The sequence below is a fragment of the Grampus griseus genome (genome assembly GCF_964374135.1).
Source record: "Grampus griseus genome assembly, chromosome: 10".
Classification (NCBI taxonomy): Eukaryota; Metazoa; Chordata; class Mammalia; order Artiodactyla; family Delphinidae; genus Grampus; species Grampus griseus.
In genome coordinates, this window is record NC_139004.1 from 22,608,036 (window position 1) to 22,626,312 (window position 18,277).

Here is an 18,277-nt window from a genome sequence, read left to right on the forward strand (position 1 = left end):
CTACATGTAAAAGAATGAAATTAGAATACTCCCTAACACCATACACAAAAATAAACTCAAAATGGAGTAGAGACCTAAATGTAAGACCGGACACTGTAAAACTCTTAGAGGAAAATGTAGGAAGAACACTCTGACATAAATCACAGCAAGATCTTTTTTGATCCACCTCCTAGAGTAATCGAAATAAAAACAAAAATAGACAAATGGGACCTAATGAAACTTAAAAGCTCTTGCAAAGCAAAGTAAACTACAAACAAGACGAAAGGACAACCCTCAGAATGGGAGAAAATATCTGCAAATGAATCAATGGACAAAGGATTAATCTCCAAAATATATAAACAGCTCATGCAGCTCAATGTAAAAAAAAACCAAACAACCCAATCAAAAAATGGGCAGAAGACCTAAATAGACATTTCTCCAAAGAAGACATACAGATGGCCAAGAAGCACATGAAAAGCTGCTCAACATCACTAATTATTAGAGAAATGCAAGTCAAAACTACAATGAGGTATCATCTCACACCAGTTAGAATTGGCATCATCAGAAAATCTACAAGCAACAAATGCTGGAGAGGGTGTGGAGAAAAGGGAACCCCCTTGCACTGTTGGTGGGAATGTAAATTGATACAGCCACTATGGAGAACAGTATGGAGGTTCCTTAAAAAACTAAAAATAGAACTACCATATGACCCAGCAATCCCACTACTGGGCATATACTCAAGAGAAAACCATAACTCAAAAAGACACATGCACCCCAATGTTCATTGCAGCACTATTTACAATAGCCAGGTCATGGAAGCAACCTAAATGCCCATCTACAGTCACATGGATAAAGAAGATGTGGTACATATATACAATGGAATATTACTCAGCCATTAAAAGGAACGAAATTGGGTCATTTGTAGTGAAGTAGATGGATGTAGAGACTGTTATACAGAGTGAAGTAAGTCAGAAAGAGAAAAACAAATACCGTATATTAACGCATATATGTGGAACCTAGAAAAATGGTACAGATGAACCAGTTTGCAGGCAGAAATAGACACAGATGTAGAGAACAAAGGTATGGACACCAAGGAGGGAGAGTGGCGGGGGGCAGGGTGGTGGTGGTGGGATTAACTGGGAGATTGGGATTAACATGTATACACTAATATGTATAAAATGGATAACTAATAAGAACCTGCTGTTTAAAAAAATAAATTAAATAAAATTCAAAAAAAAATAAAAGACACATTCCTTATTGAGAAGTTAAAAAAAACAAAAAAGACATATGGGCAAATATATCAAATCATTACGTTGTACACCCTGAACTAACACAGTGTTACACGTCAGTTATATCACAATAAAACTGAGGGAAAAAGATATATGTACAAGAATGTTCACTACAGCCTTTATTTAATAAGACTTGGAAAAACCCTAAATGTTTTCTCTAAACAAAATGGCTGAATAAATTATACACCTACACAATGAAGCAGTGATATAGACTTGAAAAAGAACAAGGTAGTTCCAATGTTACTGAATTGGAAAGATAATAGACAGCCAGTATAAAGTATAAAAAGCACAGTGTAAAGTGTAAAAAGACTGACGACCGTCTTTCTGTAGTTTAAATTTTTTATAATTTAAAAAAATGGTGGGGGAAAATTAGATGCTTTGCCTTCTTCTGAGGAAGAATTTCGGAAGTCTGGACAGTTGAACCCTCTCCCTCCCCAACCTACCATATCTCATATCTGACCTCAAGCAGTTTTCTACCTGCACTGCTAATACATCTTTTTCCTCTATGTGACTCAGTGGTTCCAAGATATCTTCTGATATAAAAGATATATCAGATATATCTTTTATTGATATAAAAACAATATTAAAGTGTATATTTAAATTTTTTTAATTATCCTTCATATTACTATTACTCATTTTTGCATATTCCTATGTTGGAAATCCCTTGTTGATATAAATCAACGTCACAATTCAGTGTTATTCCACCTCTCCTGAACTACAATCTCGTTTAATTTTAGACAACGAATACTTTTCCTTGTTTAAAAAATGTACTTGTATCTTAGTATATTCATAAATCTCAGCCAACCAAGTTTCACAGGTCATAACAAATTTGTGTTAAGATTTCAAATTTCCTTTATTATTATTTTGTGTGTTATCATATAGACAGATGGAAATAAGAGATCATAGCATTGTGTTCACCCACTTTCCCAGGCATTCTCTCTTGAAAAATACTGGGTACTTCATTACTGTTCTATGTCAGGGGTCAACGAACTATGGTCTGCTACCTGTGCTTGTACAGCCCACAACCTAAAATATGTGTTTACATTTTTAAATGATTGGGGGTAAAATCAAAAGGAGAATAAAATTTCAAGGCAAGTGAAGAATTTATATGAAATTCAAATTTCAGCAACGCTCACTCATTTACTATAGTCTAACGCTATTTTCATACTACAAAGACAGAATTGAGTATGGGCAACAAAGCCAAAAATATGTCCTATTTGGCTCCTTACAGGAAAGGTTTGCCAAACCCTGTTCTATGACATAGTACATGCCCTTCATAATTTTATAGTTTTACCTAGACATTCTCCCCTCTTTCCTTCCATATTGAGCGTAAAGTCATCTTAATAATCTATTAGTCTCCAGGCCACCACATTCTTCATACTCCTCAGAAATGCACTTCCTCCTGGAAATTTGCTTAACATTACCACACCCCTGGCCACCTACAAACAGAAAGCCAGAATGAAGTGCTAGCCAACACCTTAAAAGTTACAAATCATAACCAGAACCAAACCTCACCACGCTCCCTATAAAGTAAGGATAAAGAAGCTGACCGCCCAATTTGTGGCTTTCAAACTACCCTACCTTAGAATGAGGCAGTCCATGAACTAGAAAGAGTACTGCTGCTAAAATTCCCAATGGTCAAATAACAATGAGGGAAAAAAAAGTTAATAAATGTAATTTTATCAAGCTTAATCCTCTTCAAATCACTGCTACTGAAAAAAAGTGAACAAAAACTAAAGAACAATGAAGAAAAAGCAGACCAGCTGTATTTAGCATGCCTGACCCTAAATCTTTATACTTCCCACATGAGATATTTTCTGCAAATAAATAGTTCCTGGCTCCCAGGATGAGAGGTTAAATACTGCACAGTGTTTGTAAACAGCATCACAACTTACACAGGAACAAGTTGGGCCATTGGGCCATTTCACCTCGAAGGGTACACCAAAATTTGTTCATTTCTTTCGGTTAGCATTCTGTATGCCAAGTGTTGCCAAAGAGTAGGCGGGGCAAGCTGCGTTTTCAACCAGCAGTGTCTACTCTTAGCACTAACTCCTGCCCAGCCGCGGCACACCTTTCCCCAGCCCCAACTTCTCCCCAGTCCCATCACCCCTTTACCCAGCATCCACTCCTCCCCAGCTCCATCAACTCAACTCAGCACCTCCTCCCTCCCAGTCTCATCACACCTCTGTCCACCGACTCTTCCTCATCATCTCGCCCTCGTCCTCCAAAGTCACAAGGCTGCGAAGCTTCCAGCAACAGGAGAGGAAAGTAAGGAAGCTATAACGCAGGAGTCCGGAGCCGCCGCAAAACCACCATCTGCTCTTGCGGAGAACCTCAAGCCAAAGCCACAAAACTGGAAAAAGTCGGGATTGGCTCGCACCCAGAAGGGGTGCTCACTGCGCGCTCGCTGCGGTCGGGCACCGAGCGAGGAGCTGAGGACACAAAGGTGAGCAGCAGAGTCACAGTACCAGCTCTTTCGGGGCTCCCACTCCATCGGAGGAGGTAGATCATTTCCGTAAAGCTCGCCTAGCAAGGACAAGGTGACCAAGCATCCGAAGCCCACGGCAGGGAAAACTGAGCTAATCCTTTAATGTTAAAAGGCTTAAACTCAACTTGTCGGAAGTGACGTGCCAGCTGAGACCCGCAGGTCCACCACGTAATTGGCCGCCGACTCGGCGAGCCACCTTCTCCCGGGACTAACCTGGAGAGAGGAGCAGTGTAGCTCAATGTCCGCAACCCGCCCTTGCCCCGCCCCCGGCGGCTCCCAGCCCCAACCGGGACCAGCCCGAGCCGGGTCAGCGCCCGGGCCCACACCCTGGGCGGGACGGGCCCGCCTGCCCCGGCGCCCGTAGGCGCCCTGTGGGCAATGGGCTTCAGCGCTCGGCCACGCGCATGCGCGGCCCTCTTTCTCCAGAGGATTCCTCGGGTCACCTGGACGACTGCATTTCAGCCACCTGCCCCTCCGGGTCTCTTCTCGCCCTTCACTCCTCCTGCTGGTTCTCCCCTCCGGCCCCCCGCCTTCTCCTTGTTCCGCAGGCGCCGCTAGGCCCTCCCGCGTTCGCCCGCCGACACCCAGGCTTCCACTGACACGAGCCTCTCGGCGCGGCTTCCGCTTCCGGCGAGTATTGTGTGTCGCGCTGCGGGGCGGGGGCGGGGGGAGGAGGAAGGAGGGAGGCAGCGCTCCGGCGGCTCTGCGCCCCGCACTCCCGGACCCGAAGCCGGGAAGGTAGGTGCTGTCCCGCCGCCGCGCCGGGGCCTTGGGGCCTGCCCCTGCTGACCGGCTCCGCACGCCGCGTCCTAGCGCCCCGCGACTGCGTCACCGGCCACCCGCACGTAACCACAGCTGCCTCCGCCCGCCTCGGGCCCGGGCGGACGTTTTGCCGCCCCGGCGACGTCAGCGCGTCCGGCGTTGCTTGGCTACCCCGCCGTTCCCCCGTCCCGCTGCCGCTCGCCTCCCCGGGTGAAACTCTTACGCCGTCACCGCGGCTCTCGGCTGCGTCATAGCGGCGGGCGTCCCACCTTCACGTCACACCTCCTCCTCACCTGGACACGCATCCCTCCCTCCCTGCCAACAACGACGTTTCCTCTCCCCGCACTCCAGTCCCCCTGCGCCAGATCTGGCGGGAGAAGATGGAGACGGGGGTGGGACCGAGTTGTGGACCACGCTCAGGAAAGGGTTGCAAGGTGGGACCCCCGACAGTGGTAGAAACAAAATGAGGACGGCTTTGAAGTTTGCCCTTCTACTGAGACACGAGGAATAGAGGGGGGAAAATGACCAACCCAGAGACACCGAAGGCTTAACTAGTGCTGTAGCTCCAAGTCCTCTCCCCATACCTCCCTAACCTTTCCCCATTTCTCTTCCACACTACTTCTTTGCTAGTCTAGATCCATTCTGCCCCCTAACTCTGCATACAGTTCAACTCACCCCAGGTGAGGAGACCACCTAATTTCTAGAAGATTAGGGAAAGGGAAGGGTTACTCGTCAAAGTTGGATTCCCAGAGGTAGAGAAAAATCATCTGACTGAACTTCTCTCCTGGTTGAGGGAGGAAATTCAGGTCCAAATAAGGTGTCAGTTCCTACTCCAAATTAAACACTTTTCACGTGTGCCGTCAACATATACAGGAATAATCATTGTTAACCCAACTCATTACATGGCCACTTCTCTCTCAACACATAGACTTACTAAATTTCCTTCTGTTGGATCCCTTAGGGAGGGGGGTTAAGGGGATGGAGAAATCAACTATTTCATGGATAAAAGTGGTGATGTTTTAAGGATGGAATAGAGGACCAGCCTTCTACTTTATAAATCTCTTAGATGCATTTCCAATTCTTTTGAGGCTTCATTAGAAGTTTTTGATTGCCTCTTTACTTTTCTCTCTCTTAATTCCCAACCACTCCAGAACCTATTAGTTGGAGGTACAGTACATCCAAGGAGTTAGTTATTGATAACTATTTCAAAAGACTCCAGTCACTGCTGAATACTTAAAATAGACTTGTCAGCTCTCTCTTCAAAAAATTATTGCCCTGGGCTCAGTAATAGACTCTTTAGTTGCCATGAATTTATCACTTTTCAGCAGTTCCAGATGTCCAGATGCACTCAAATAGAAATGAGTTGTATGAATAATTTCATTCCAAGAAAAGGGCACACTTTCTCTAGGCTAGCCTGATAAAAGGAAGAATAATTTCAAACTTTCTGAAAAGACGAGGTTGTCACCCTTGCCTAACTCATTCTATTTATTACCCTTTGAAAGACTGAGAGAACAGTGGCAGAGAATCAAGCTTAGGCTCCAATGGGCTATTGTAGTAAAACTCTTCTGTAATATTAAACTTTAAAATATACTCAATTTAAGAAATCTTAATTAATGCTTTGGCACTCTTCGCTTTCCCATACTCTTTTCTCATCTATTAGAAGAAGATGTCACACTAGGAATACATTGGTCTGAAACTATTGGTTCTAAGATACAAGTGGAATGAACCTGGATCAGGAGAAGTACTCAGCTAGAGTTGAAGGAAGCCTCTGTTTCTAGCAAGAGAAAGCAGTGGTAAAAGACAAGAGATTGAGGGTTGTGTGTCATTTTGCTGAAGAGAAAAAATTGATGGCTGGGAGTCACAAGTTTTAGAAATGGAGAAACAAAAGAGGTTGATGTAATGGAAGAGAAGATGTAAAATACTATGATGGGGCTAAATCTGGAGTTAGGATTTAACACGGGGGTAACTGTCAGGCCAGGGATGCAAAATAAACTAAACCTCCAACTGACTTTTTTTTCTCTTCTCCCATCCTAACCTCAAGTTAAATAATGGCAGAGACAAGCCTGTTAGAGGCCGGGGCCTCTGCAGCCTCCACAGCTGCAGCTCTGGAGAACTTACAGGTGGAGGCAAGTTGCTCTGTGTGCCTGGAGTATCTGAAGGAGCCTGTCATCATTGAGTGTGGGCACAACTTCTGCAAAGCTTGCATCACTCGCTGGTGGGAGGACCTAGAGAGGGACTTCCCTTGTCCTGTATGTCGAAAGACGTCCCGCTACCGCAGTCTCCGACCTAATCGACAGCTGGGCAGCATGGTGGAAATTGCCAAGCAGCTCCAGGCCGTCAAGCGGAAGATCCGAGATGAGAGCCTCTGCCCCCAGCACCATGAAGCCCTCAGCCTCTTCTGCTATGAGGACCAGGAGGCTGTGTGTTTGATATGTGCAATTTCCCACACCCACCGGGCCCACACCGTCGTGCCACTGGACGATGCCACACAGGAGTACAAGGTAGGGAACCAGACACATGATGCCAATGCAGGGCAGGAGGGAGGAGCACAGAGGATGGGAGACTCCCTGGGTAGAGGATTGTAAGTGTCTGAGGGCAAGACGGTATCTGATCCTCACTCTATAGTCCCCTCAGAGCTACGTACACGGGGGCACGCAGTATGTCTGATCAGTTATCCTCAGGCATGAAGAAGAGCAGTAAGGACTACCCAAAAAAATTCTGTCTGACTTTTGTAACACATTTGAGTATGTGTGGTCTTGGAATGTATCATATTTTTCATAAATGAATGAAACCATGTGGAGAAGATCAAACTTAAGAACTGAAAAATGGTCTGGTTTCTTCATTCTGTCCCCCTGCTCAGCACACCCCTTGTTTACCCACTGGTATTGGGAACAGGTATCAGCATTTTAGAATGATCCCCACCAGGCTAAGCTGAGCCAGTCTGTTTGCATCTTCCCCCAATAAAGGATAATATGGCATCTGGTTTAACTTACTGCTGGGACACAGGGTAAATGTTTGAGTAATAGGAATTAGAGATTTTAATGTCTTAGCACTTTATCAAGTACTTTGTGTAATTAATAAGTGTTAATAATGTTAATAAAATCTTGGCAATAAGACTTTATGGTAGTTTGCAGAATAAGTAATCAAGATTTTATTATATTGGCAAGTGGTTAGAATTGGATAGGAAAACAAGTTTAAAGAAGGATATCAGGGTACAGGAGGTCACTTTGACAGTAACAAGCAGTTCCTTGAGTTAAAAAATTAATAGGGCTGGGGAAAGACAGAGAGTTGGTGACAGTGGAACAGTGAGATTCAGTGAAAGGAAGGTTTGGTGAGCAAGGGAGGTGATGGAGACAGACTGGTGGCAGGAGAAGGGACCTGTAGGAAGCTGACACCTCAAATGACAGGCCAGGAAGGGAGTTGGATCAAGAGACAGATGGATAGGAAGCAAACAAATGGTTTAAAACAAATGGGTTAGCCTCTGAACGTAGGATGTACTAGCCAACCCCAAATGCCATTCTCCCACTTCTCACCCCTCAGGAAAAACTGCAGAAGTGCCTGGAGCCCCTGGAGCGGAAGCTGCAGGAGATCACCCGCTGCAAGTCCTCTGAGGAGAAGAAGCCTGGGGAACTCAAGGTAAAGGCAGGCAATCCCATTTGGGCTGCTCTGCAGGCAATTAACTGAACATTAACCACACATTATTTAATCTACCAGTTCTGGTTTATTAGAAAAATGCTGTTCTCTCAAAAAAAATGATATTTTATTAGGCTTGACTGTGATTAAACATTGTACTTAAATTGTCATGGATTAAGAATTGAGGAGAAGGATGTAAGAAGTGAAGGACAGAACATCTTATATCTGGCGAGTTGAGGGAGTTCATGCCCCTTGGCCTCCTTTTCTTTGTAAAGCAGGGAAGGAGGCTCTCTGCTGAGAGATCCTTAGAGGGATTGAGGAAAGGAGAATGTGGAAGGTGCACTGGGGAGGAAGGATGAAGGAGCTGCCCAACAGCACCCGGAAGAACCTCCCAGCAACATTAGGACCACATTCTCTTAATTCAAGTAAGCTCAAGTATGCTGGATGATAATGGTTCCTAGAATGTTCTTACCCCCCTCATCCTCTACCTATAGGATCCTGTCCATCCTAAGATGAAAACCACTTCCTATGTAGCCTTTCCTGACCCTTCAGAAATTAGCTTTCTTAATTTTCATACAGTTTCACATCTCTTCCATAGCATTACCATATTTGTAGCATGGTAGTTTGGTATCTGCCTTATTTCTTCTGTTGGACAGTGAAACATGTATTAATTATAGTGGTAATAATACCTAGTATTTATTGAATCCTGTGCATTAATTCCTTAGGTGTCCATGACATTCCAAACTTAGAAGATTGTATTAGGTCTGCCCAGTTTTTTTTGTTTTGTTTTTTGGTTTGTTTTTTTTTGTGGTACGTGGGCCTCTCACTGCTGTGGCCTCTCCCGTTGCGGAGCACAGGCTTCAGACGCGCAGGCTTGGCGACCATGGCTCACAGGCCCAGCCGCTCCGCGGCATGTGGGATCTTCGCAGACCGGGGCACGAACCCGTGTCCCCTGCATCGGCAGGCAGACTCTCAACCACTGCACCACCAGGGAAGCCCTGCCCAGTTTTAAGTTCTAAGAGTTCAGGCTATACTTGGCCCAAGTGGGACATAGAGGAGGTACAAGACAAGGAGAAGGGAGTCCAGGAAGTCATATTTGACAAGAGTGAACTTAGATACCCTGTAAGGTAAGTATTGTTATCCCCAGTTTACACAGTAGGAAACAGAACTTGGATAAGTGTCTAGTCCAAGATCATATAGCCAGTATGTGCAAAATCAGAGATACTAATTCTGCAGAAATCAGTAAATATTTACTAAGCTTCCAGTATAGGCCAAACCCTGTCTTTGACACTGGGGAACAATGATGAGCAAAAGCACAGTCCCTGCCCTCCTTGAGCTTACAGTCAAGTAGAGAAAATACAAATGACATGGCACAAAAAGCACAGTTGCATATTCCTAAGAAGACAGCAGAGAAACTTGATTGCATTAAAGGCTTCCAGAAGAAATAATGAGTTTTTGGAGTTGAGATTTAGGGATCACCAGAAATTAAACACAGGTTTGAAATCAGTAGAAACACTATTTTTTTTTTTAACAATGACATTTCAACAGGAAGCAAGTATTATTACCTTAGTCCTTTATACATTTTAACAAACAAACATTTGAATTTTTTTTAAATTTGAACTAATTTTGATTGCAAAGGTGAACGTTAAAAAAAAAAGTTATTTGTCCTTTTGGAGGGCTCCTGAAGAACTTAAAATATGTGAAAATGAAGCTTATTCCCAGTCATTAGCTTTCCTCTTCCTGTTGATCACCTTCTTAAAGGTAAAGGATGGAGAGGGGAATAAAAATTTTAAAAACCTGCTAAATAGGGCTTCCCTGGTGGCGCAGTGGTTGAGAGTCCACCTGCCGATGCAGGGGACATGGGTTTGTGCCCTGGTCGGGGAAGATCCCACATGCCGCGGAGCAGCTGGGCCCGTGAGCCATGGTCACTGGGCCTGTGTGTCCGGAGCCTGTGTTCTGCAGCGGGAGAGGCCACAACAGTGAGAGGCCCGCGTACCACAGAAAAAAAAAAAACCTGCTAAATGCTTGAACAGAACTGTGGTTTTTTTTTTTTTAATGTATATTATCATTTTAATGGTCTCGGAAACTGTCACCAACTACCAGCATTCCTTCAGTGACCTTTTGAACTCTCTCCCTCATCCCCACCTCCAGACCCAATGCCCCTTTTAGAAATAAATAATTTGTAATTAATCATGCTGAAATGAAAATTATGGATAAAATGATCTATCCATATAATTTTTAAAAGAGACTATCATGCCCAAATATAGTGTAATATAATACAACATAAAAGTAATTTATAATAAAATCTGGTATGTAAACATTTAGGCATGACTACCCTGAAAGACACTACAGTGTAGTTTTATCCTTGCACCTATATCAACATGCAACAAATACAAATTCAGACTGACGGAATTGTGTAGTAATGTTGACTCGAATGCCACTAGCAGTTTAGCTGTTGGTGCCATAATTTTTCAAAATGATAAATAACTTACAGTAAAGTTCTAAGAAAAACAAAATACAGTCTTAATGAGTTTTCAGCCATTCCTGAAAAATTCAGGTATATTAAAACCATATAAGAATTACTCTGTGTTTGTATATAAAGTGGCATTCAAGTCTAGGACTCCATTTTTTTAATATCCAGCAGAACATTAGAAAATGGTGCAGTTCATATTACTGGGTTGTCTTCACACATCGGAGGAGTGTTAGCATCCTTCCCAGGAGCTCCCCCAATCATGCAAACAAAAATGCCCCCTGTTTCCAAAACATTTCTAGAGGGAGGTAACACCCTGATTAAGAACCACTGCCCTACAAAATAGAGGGAATAAAAGAGAAGGGATTATGAGATTATACGAGAGCCCTTTGCTTTCTTTTTACCACAGTTATGAACCTAAATTCTACCCATACATCACCCCTAAACACACAGACACACAGGAAAAAAGGCTGTGTTTTACTTAATGGTAAATGTTGTGAGAATATATTTTGTTCCAACATGCTCCTGAGGAGGCAGCAGTGAAATGGGAAGCAGCAAGCAGCTCTAGAACTGGAGCTAGTCAGCCTCTGCTGGGAACTAGCTTGAAATCCAGAAACACAAGGCTTGTAAGGCCCACCTGGCTTTGCAGCCCCACTCTCTATTCACCCTCAACCCTGCCTTCCAGGCCCTATCCACTTCCTTCTTCCAGAGTCCCAGTCTCTGCTTCTAACTTTGCTTTCCTCTTGGCTGATTCCTCCCCATCAGACACGTGATGCTTAGGGAATCCTTTGGGGAGATCACTTCTTGTTGCTGTTGAGGTGCAGAAGGGAGGATATGCCTGCTGATAACTCTCAGAATGCGTTATGGCTGGAGTTTGAGTCATATATTATCCAGTTTCAGAAATGTTAGAGGTTTAACTGAAAGAAAGCATGTTTCAAATTTCAAGCAAATAATTTACTCACAAACTTCTATAACCTGTTTCTGGGGTGTAAACTGTCAGTCTCTGAAGTGACTTGAAACTGTTGAACAGGTTCAGCCTTGAAATCTACATTTATAACAACCCGTTACTAAAATCTTGTTGATTCTGATATTTTTCCAGTTGCTTCTCTGGTTTTTATCAAGTAAATGTCTTGCAATGTACAAATGATAACAATCTCAGACTTTCCAGTACTTTCCTTTTCTTGACAGATTGCATTAACTAGAACTTTAGAGTAGGCGATAGCAGAGGTATCTCTGATATCTGTAATAGTACATGTCATATTATTGGGTTCTTATGTCTTGAATATTTTTACTAAAACATAGAAGTGTAGCTTTTTTAGAAGCTAATTTAATAAAGAAGATAAATTTTTTAACATTGGTTTATTTTTTTATCTCCCCAGTGTTCTTCATCCCATCATCAGTAGGGGTGACAATGAGGATGGAGACATTCTTTTCTTTTCTTTTTTTTAAATTTTTATTGGAGTATAGTGTAGAATATTTTGTTCATTTCTACTGTACAGCAAAGTGAATCAGCTATACGTATATATATATATATCCCCTCTTTTTTGGATTTCCTTCCCATTTAGGTCACTACAGAGCACTGAGTAGAATTCCCTGTGCTGTACAGTAGGTTCTTACTAGTTAGGGATGGAGCCATTCTTTACAAAGGGAAATTCCAGTGGAGAGAATCATGAGTGTCCTGTTAAGCTCTTTCCAATGACACTGGAAGTCTGTGTGAATTCATACACATGGTGGGTGGGGAAAGGCACTTTATGCCCCACTGGCCCTGTTAAACATAATACCCACCCTCTGTTCTCAGAGACTAGTGGAGAGTCGTCGACAGCAGATCCTAAAGGAATTTGAAGAGCTTCATCGGCGGCTGGATGAAGAGCAGCAGGTGTTACTTTCACGACTAGAGGAGGAGGAACAGGACATTCTACAGCGCCTCCGAGAAAATGCTGCTCACCTTGGAGACAAGCGCCGGGACCTGGCCCACTTGGCTGCTGAGGTGGAGGGCAAGTGCTTACAGTCGGGCTTCGAGATGCTTAAGGTTCGACCTTTGCCCCTGCATAGCCCCTCAGGCCAAGCGCAGTCTAGCTTTGCACAGGCCATTCTGTCAGCCTGCAATGCTCACTCCTCCGCTCTGCCTCTCTAAATCCAATTCTTTCTTCCAGACAGGCTCAAAGGATCTTTCTCTACAGAAAGCCTTCTCTGATTTCTCCCATCCCCTTCTGATCATTTTGGTGTTCTTATGTCTTGTCAACAATTATGTGCTTAACTTGTACCAAAGAAAAAATTCACTCTTTTGAGAGGAGGGCAGTCTAGTCTGAATTAGTGAAAAAACTATGCATTAAAAATTGTGTAGATGCAGTAACCGTTACTTTTAAGTCCTGGAACTTGATTTACCTAGTGCACAGAAAGAATAGAAGCATAGTTTGAAGGACACTTGAAATAATGTATAAGTAATATATTGCTTTTGATATGTAAATGGTGCCTCTAAAATGTTTGAAATAATCTGTTTTCTTAAGCAAATGAATGGTCTTAGCAAGGCTGCAGGAAACATATTTCTTATCTTAGAGATCACATTACCAGCATTTGAATCAGTGAGGCTTCGTTGTACATTTATCTGCATGTTATATATTGCTTGGTATTTACTCTCGTGTCCTTTCATGTATGTGTGTTCTGCCTTCCACATTAAACTGGGAAATCCTTGGGGGGCAGAGATTTGTCTTCTTTGTCTTCTGGACCCCAAGTATTCACAAATCAGGATTGGCACACAGTTATTAATATTTATTAACCAATACTAGACAAGGGATACCAAACCACAACGGGAGAGTGTGATTCGTTCCTATGCCAGCCGTCTGGAACTATCTGTACTGATCCTCAAGGAGACAGGTGTGTGGTTGGTACTTGGGGGACAGAGTAAAGAGCAGGCACAATCCCTGTCCCTGGCATTGAGTCCCAGTGTTCTTGAGGAACAAAGACAAGCACACAAGAAACTATTTGGAAGTGATATCAATTACCAAGCTTCATGATGACTGAGAGTTGAAAGTGGGGGTTAGGTTGGGAGAGATGTACTCAGATCCCTCTGGAGCTCGGCCCCTTGCACTGTGACCCATAGTTTGCCTTATGCCTATTTAATAGATCTAGAACTTTTGGGAGGAGGGAAACCTTTTGCCTTTAGGACCCTTGACTACCAGGACCAATATTGCTTTCTTTTCTCCTTCCTCTAGGATGTCAAAAGTACCCTGGAAAAGTAAGTGATTCTTGTATCTCTTTGAGTGAGTTAGGTCTTGGCTTAAAGAGTAGGGCTACAATAAGGAGTTGGGGGAATAAGGATGGGAAAGTCATGCAGTGTCTGGGTAGAAAAAGGGAGAAGGTTTATTGCATCCATGAAGCCAGTTAGAGAGCAAATCACTGGGAGTACTAGTCCCTTACCTTTTCCCTCTGAGCATCAGGACTTCCTAGATACAAAGATAATGAAATAGAACCAGATTCTACCTGGGCTTATGGGTGGAATTGTGTCCAAACAAGATGGAAGGAGGAACTGGTTGGGGGCGGGGGGGAGGTGGTTATCTGTTTGCATGAAATATAACAGTACCTCCAGAAAGTTCTAAGACTGATTATTAAGATAAGGGTTTGTCTAGGGGACCATATGGCTTTCCATAGATAGGCAAAAGAAAGCAATAAGCAAGAACTTGTCTTGAGGGAGGAGAAAGTGTGAGGATGGAGAATTTTAGTTTCTCCCTAGAGATGACAACATCTTAATACTCACTAAGCTGGAGCTTCCCCTGACCCTGCCCTTTCTTCCCCTATCTTCCCATCCCTCCTAGATGTGAGAAGGTGAAGACCATGGAGGTGACTTCAGTATCCATAGAGCTGGAAAAGAACTTCAGCAATTTCCCCCGACAGTACTTTGCACTAAGGAAAATCCTTAAACAACTAATTGGTGAGTTGTTCCCAAAAGGAAACTAGCAGAGGGAATTGACAGAGAGAAGAAAGTCTTTAGGTCCTACTTTATCTGGACTTCACTTATCCCCTCTGTCACTTTTCATGTCCATATTCACACCCACTCCTTTACCTGGTTTTCAATCTCACTCTGAGTCACAGAACTCAAAGTGAGAAGCCTCAGGTGTCGTTTACTCTTAGTCCCATACTTTTCTAAATAGGGACCCAGAGAGGTTAAATAATTTGCTGAAACTGGTCCCCTCTTGAGAGTGAAAGGGAGTCTTATTAATACTTACTTGGAAAATAGTCATAAGCCAGACTGTCCAGGGAAACAGACACATGGTCACTGTATCGCTAGACTATAATGCTATCTGGCTCTGTACCCTTCTTAACATTTTTATTTTTTCTTACCATTGGACTGTGCCTTGTGCTTCTCCACACAGTGAGATGGATGATGATGTCGGGGGGGATGGAGGGAGGACCAGGCAGGAGCCTAAACCACCAGCCCTTGCAGAATCAAGAGATCATTACCTGTTTATTTTAGGGCCAGGATGAGAAACAAAGCCATTGTTCCCTCCCCTCCCCTCCCTTAGGTGACACCAAGGATTGAGAAAGTTAAGCAAACCACGGGGTTCTGGGGGCTTTCAGGGAGCAGGCTCTGCAAAGGCAGGCTGGAAGAGTGAGGCAGGGGCGTTTAGCTATTCCCGTCCTCATCTAGCTCCCCACTCTGGCTTCTCCCGCCAGCGGATGTGACCCTGGACCCTGAGACTGCTCATCCTAACCTAGTCCTGTCGGAAGATCGTAAGAGCGTCAAGTTCGTGGAGACAAGACTCCGGGATCTCCCTGATACACCACAACGTTTCACCTTCTACCCTTGTGTCCTGGCTACTGAGGGTTTCACCTCAGGTCGACATTACTGGGAGGTGGAGGTGGGCGACAAGACCCACTGGGCAGTGGGTGTGTGCCGGGACTCTGTGAGCCGAAAGGGCGAACTGACCCCACTCCCTGAGACTGGCTACTGGCGGGTGCGGCTGTGGAACGGGGACAAGTATGCAGCCACTACCACACCTTTTACCCCTTTGCACATCAAGGTGAAACCCAGGCGGGTAGGCATATTCCTAGACTATGAGGCCGGTACACTGTCTTTTTACAACGTCACAGACCGCTCTCATATCTACACCTTCACTGATACTTTTACTGAGAAACTTTGGCCCCTCTTCTACCCAGGCATCCGGGCTGGTCGGAAGAATGCTGCACCACTTACCATCAGGCCCCCAACAGATTGGGAGTGACAGGTAGGGACGTGGGAATAATCAGGGTGAGGCAGGGTCAAGAGCTACGGGCCTTCCTTCCTGTGACCTGCTGGAACGTCTTCGTGTCTGCCTGGTTCCAGTCCTGAACCATCTGGGAGAACACCTTGGTTTCTAGAATGGTTTATGGGGAGGAGTAGTTAGGACTGGGCTGGGACGAGAGCACTGCAATGTCTCCCTCCTCACTGTTAGGGTGGAGAGCTGGTTCCCAGGGGGTAGTCTCCTCTGAAGTCCATCAGGTTTTCTATTGCACAAGGATGGGTTGGAAGGAAGGAGAGGCTTTTCCAGAAACAACAAGTCTGTGGGAGGGTCTGACTTGCTCAAACCAGAGGAGGAAACAGAACCCCCTGTACATCCTTTTAGGGGGTTCTTTGACCCAAAACAGTCTTGTTTTTTTAGGAAGATCACAGGGGTCTTGGTACCTCTAAATTGAAATAAAGATGAATGACAGTTGCTCTCGTGGGTGTAGAAGTTGAGGAGTTATTTTCAGGGCAGAGATTGGGCATCAAGAAGGTTAGAAATAAGGTCAGGAAAGGGGGCTAAATGAACACATTCCTAAAGAATAATGAAGGGGAGAAGGGTTTCTTTGGTTGCCATTATGAGTAGGATTGGCCAGAGGTAGGAATGTGGGGAGGAGGGGGTAGGAAGAAAGAGAACCCAGGTCCCTGCCTTAGCCTTCAGCAGAGATGGCTCATCGCCCACCTCCTTGTAGTTGCTCATCTCCACGAGCTGTTACCTTGCTCATCTGGAGAGGCAAGATGCAAAAGATCCTGCAAGACACATCTACCCTTTCACTGCTTTCCCAAGGGAACTTGGAAAGGAGAGAGTCAGGTATTAGAGGAAAGAGAAAAGTATTCCTATCCAAAGCCCTGGCCTTAAAGAATGCTACTAAGTAGCTACTCCCAAGTTGTCAGCCTTGTTACCTGGCTAAGGTGTCCAAGCCAGACAGGGAAAAAGAAAACGGAGTCTTCCTCACCCTGGGGACAGGGTAGAAGAGGGTGGTATGTATAGGGAAGGGCCAGATAGGCAATTTCATTTGGCCTGTGTGCATCTGGCCTGGAACTAGTGTTCACAAGAGCCGGATTTTGTTTGTTGCCATCCTTCACCTTTTGCCATTTCTCATATCAGAGAATGTAAATCATTTTAATGTTAGGCCAAAATAAACAACCTGTAGGGTACATATGTTGTCAAAAAAGGTAAAGCAATGCATGCCAAACCAAACTAAAATGACTGGATTATCTGCTACTTGGGTAATCAGGGGTTCACAGAAGATTAGGACAAGAAACTGCAGTTTATTGAGGGCATTTCAGCTGCTCCTACCACCTCAACAGGACTTTGTCCAGACTCTCCTCTTACCTTTGTGCCTTGACTGTGGTTCTTTGTGGCAAGATGCTTTGGTTGGTAAAACATAATATGGAACAAAGGATCCACTGAAGTGATCTATGTGTCCTGTGTTAATTTGATGATAATCTCTGTTGATGTGTAAGAAATGGGTGTTAAAAATGCATGTTCCTTGGAATTCCCTGGTGATCCAGTGGTCAGGACTCCACGCTCTCACTGTCAGGGGCCCAGGTTTGATCCCTGGTCGGGGAACTAACATCCCACAAGCTGCACGGCGTGGCGAAAAAAAAAAATTGTGTTCCTGGGGCTTACCTTCAGTGGTTGATCAAGGTCTGGAGTGGGCCTGGGCATCTACCTTTTAAACACTCCTCATTTGAGCCTGGAGACACTTGTGAAACTAATCTGAGAGGAAATTTCAGCCATTTCCTTCAAACTGGAGGCCTGGTTCCCTGTCCAGCCTGATGGGGGGTGAGGAGGAGGGGGTCTGAGAGGAGAGAACCCTCATTCTCTCCTGACTTATTCTGCCCTCTCCCCATCTCAGGATTTATTCATGTTCTGTCCCTCTACTTATCCTCAGGAATGAGTGGTTATTAACTATGAAGCAGAAGTAATCACAGGATGTCAAACAGAGCAAAGGAGAGGCAGAGGTCTAAGGGAGGGAAGTGAGGAAAGCGTGTGGAACACTACAGGGGATATTTTTTCGGGGGCAGGGGATGCTGTTGACAGGTTTCTTCCAGTACCTAAGACCAGGAGTTAGTGAGGATCACCTACTTACTGTGTGTCCAGCACTGCATTTTGGTAAGTGGAAAAGATTGGGAGTAAGCTGTGCTTTCTAAGGGCCAGGAGCCCTCTTCCCTCCCTCCACTGCCCTCAAGATCCTTTCCAATTTCACTGTCACTGGCACTAGTGGGTTTTTTGAATGTATCAACTGCTCCTTCAGTCTGTAGGTCTTCCGGGCATCTGCCTTTGGCTTCAGGAGCATAGGGCAGGAGGTCTAGCCGGGTATATATTGCACATAACCATCTCCCCAACCTATCTGCATAAAGAGACCAGTCTTCTGTCCTGAAGATGTTTAGCA

At 44.5% G+C, this 18,277-nt stretch overlaps 1 protein-coding gene across 2 annotated transcripts; it reads left to right on the forward strand.

Annotated features, from left to right (window-relative positions):
• The first annotated feature begins 4,427 nt into the window (after window positions 1-4,427).
• LOC309828033 (E3 ubiquitin-protein ligase TRIM39) lies at window positions 4,428-17,297 on the forward strand. Of its 2 annotated transcripts, XM_082663078.1 has the most exons (8): window positions 4,428-4,494; window positions 6,560-7,019; window positions 8,059-8,154; window positions 12,420-12,650; window positions 13,834-13,856; window positions 14,434-14,549; window positions 15,293-15,477; window positions 15,776-17,297. In XM_082663078.1, exons 2-8 carry the CDS (start codon window positions 6,567-6,569, stop codon window positions 15,845-15,847), a joined length of 1,176 nt encoding a protein of 391 aa, XP_082519204.1. In that variant the 5' UTR covers window positions 4,428-4,494; window positions 6,560-6,566; the 3' UTR covers window positions 15,848-17,297. The 2 variants fall into 2 exon arrangements, with proteins under 2 accessions (XP_082519204.1, XP_082519203.1); XM_082663077.1 differs by having other exon boundaries at window positions 15,293-17,297.
• The last annotated feature ends 980 nt before the right edge of the window (window positions 17,298-18,277 follow it).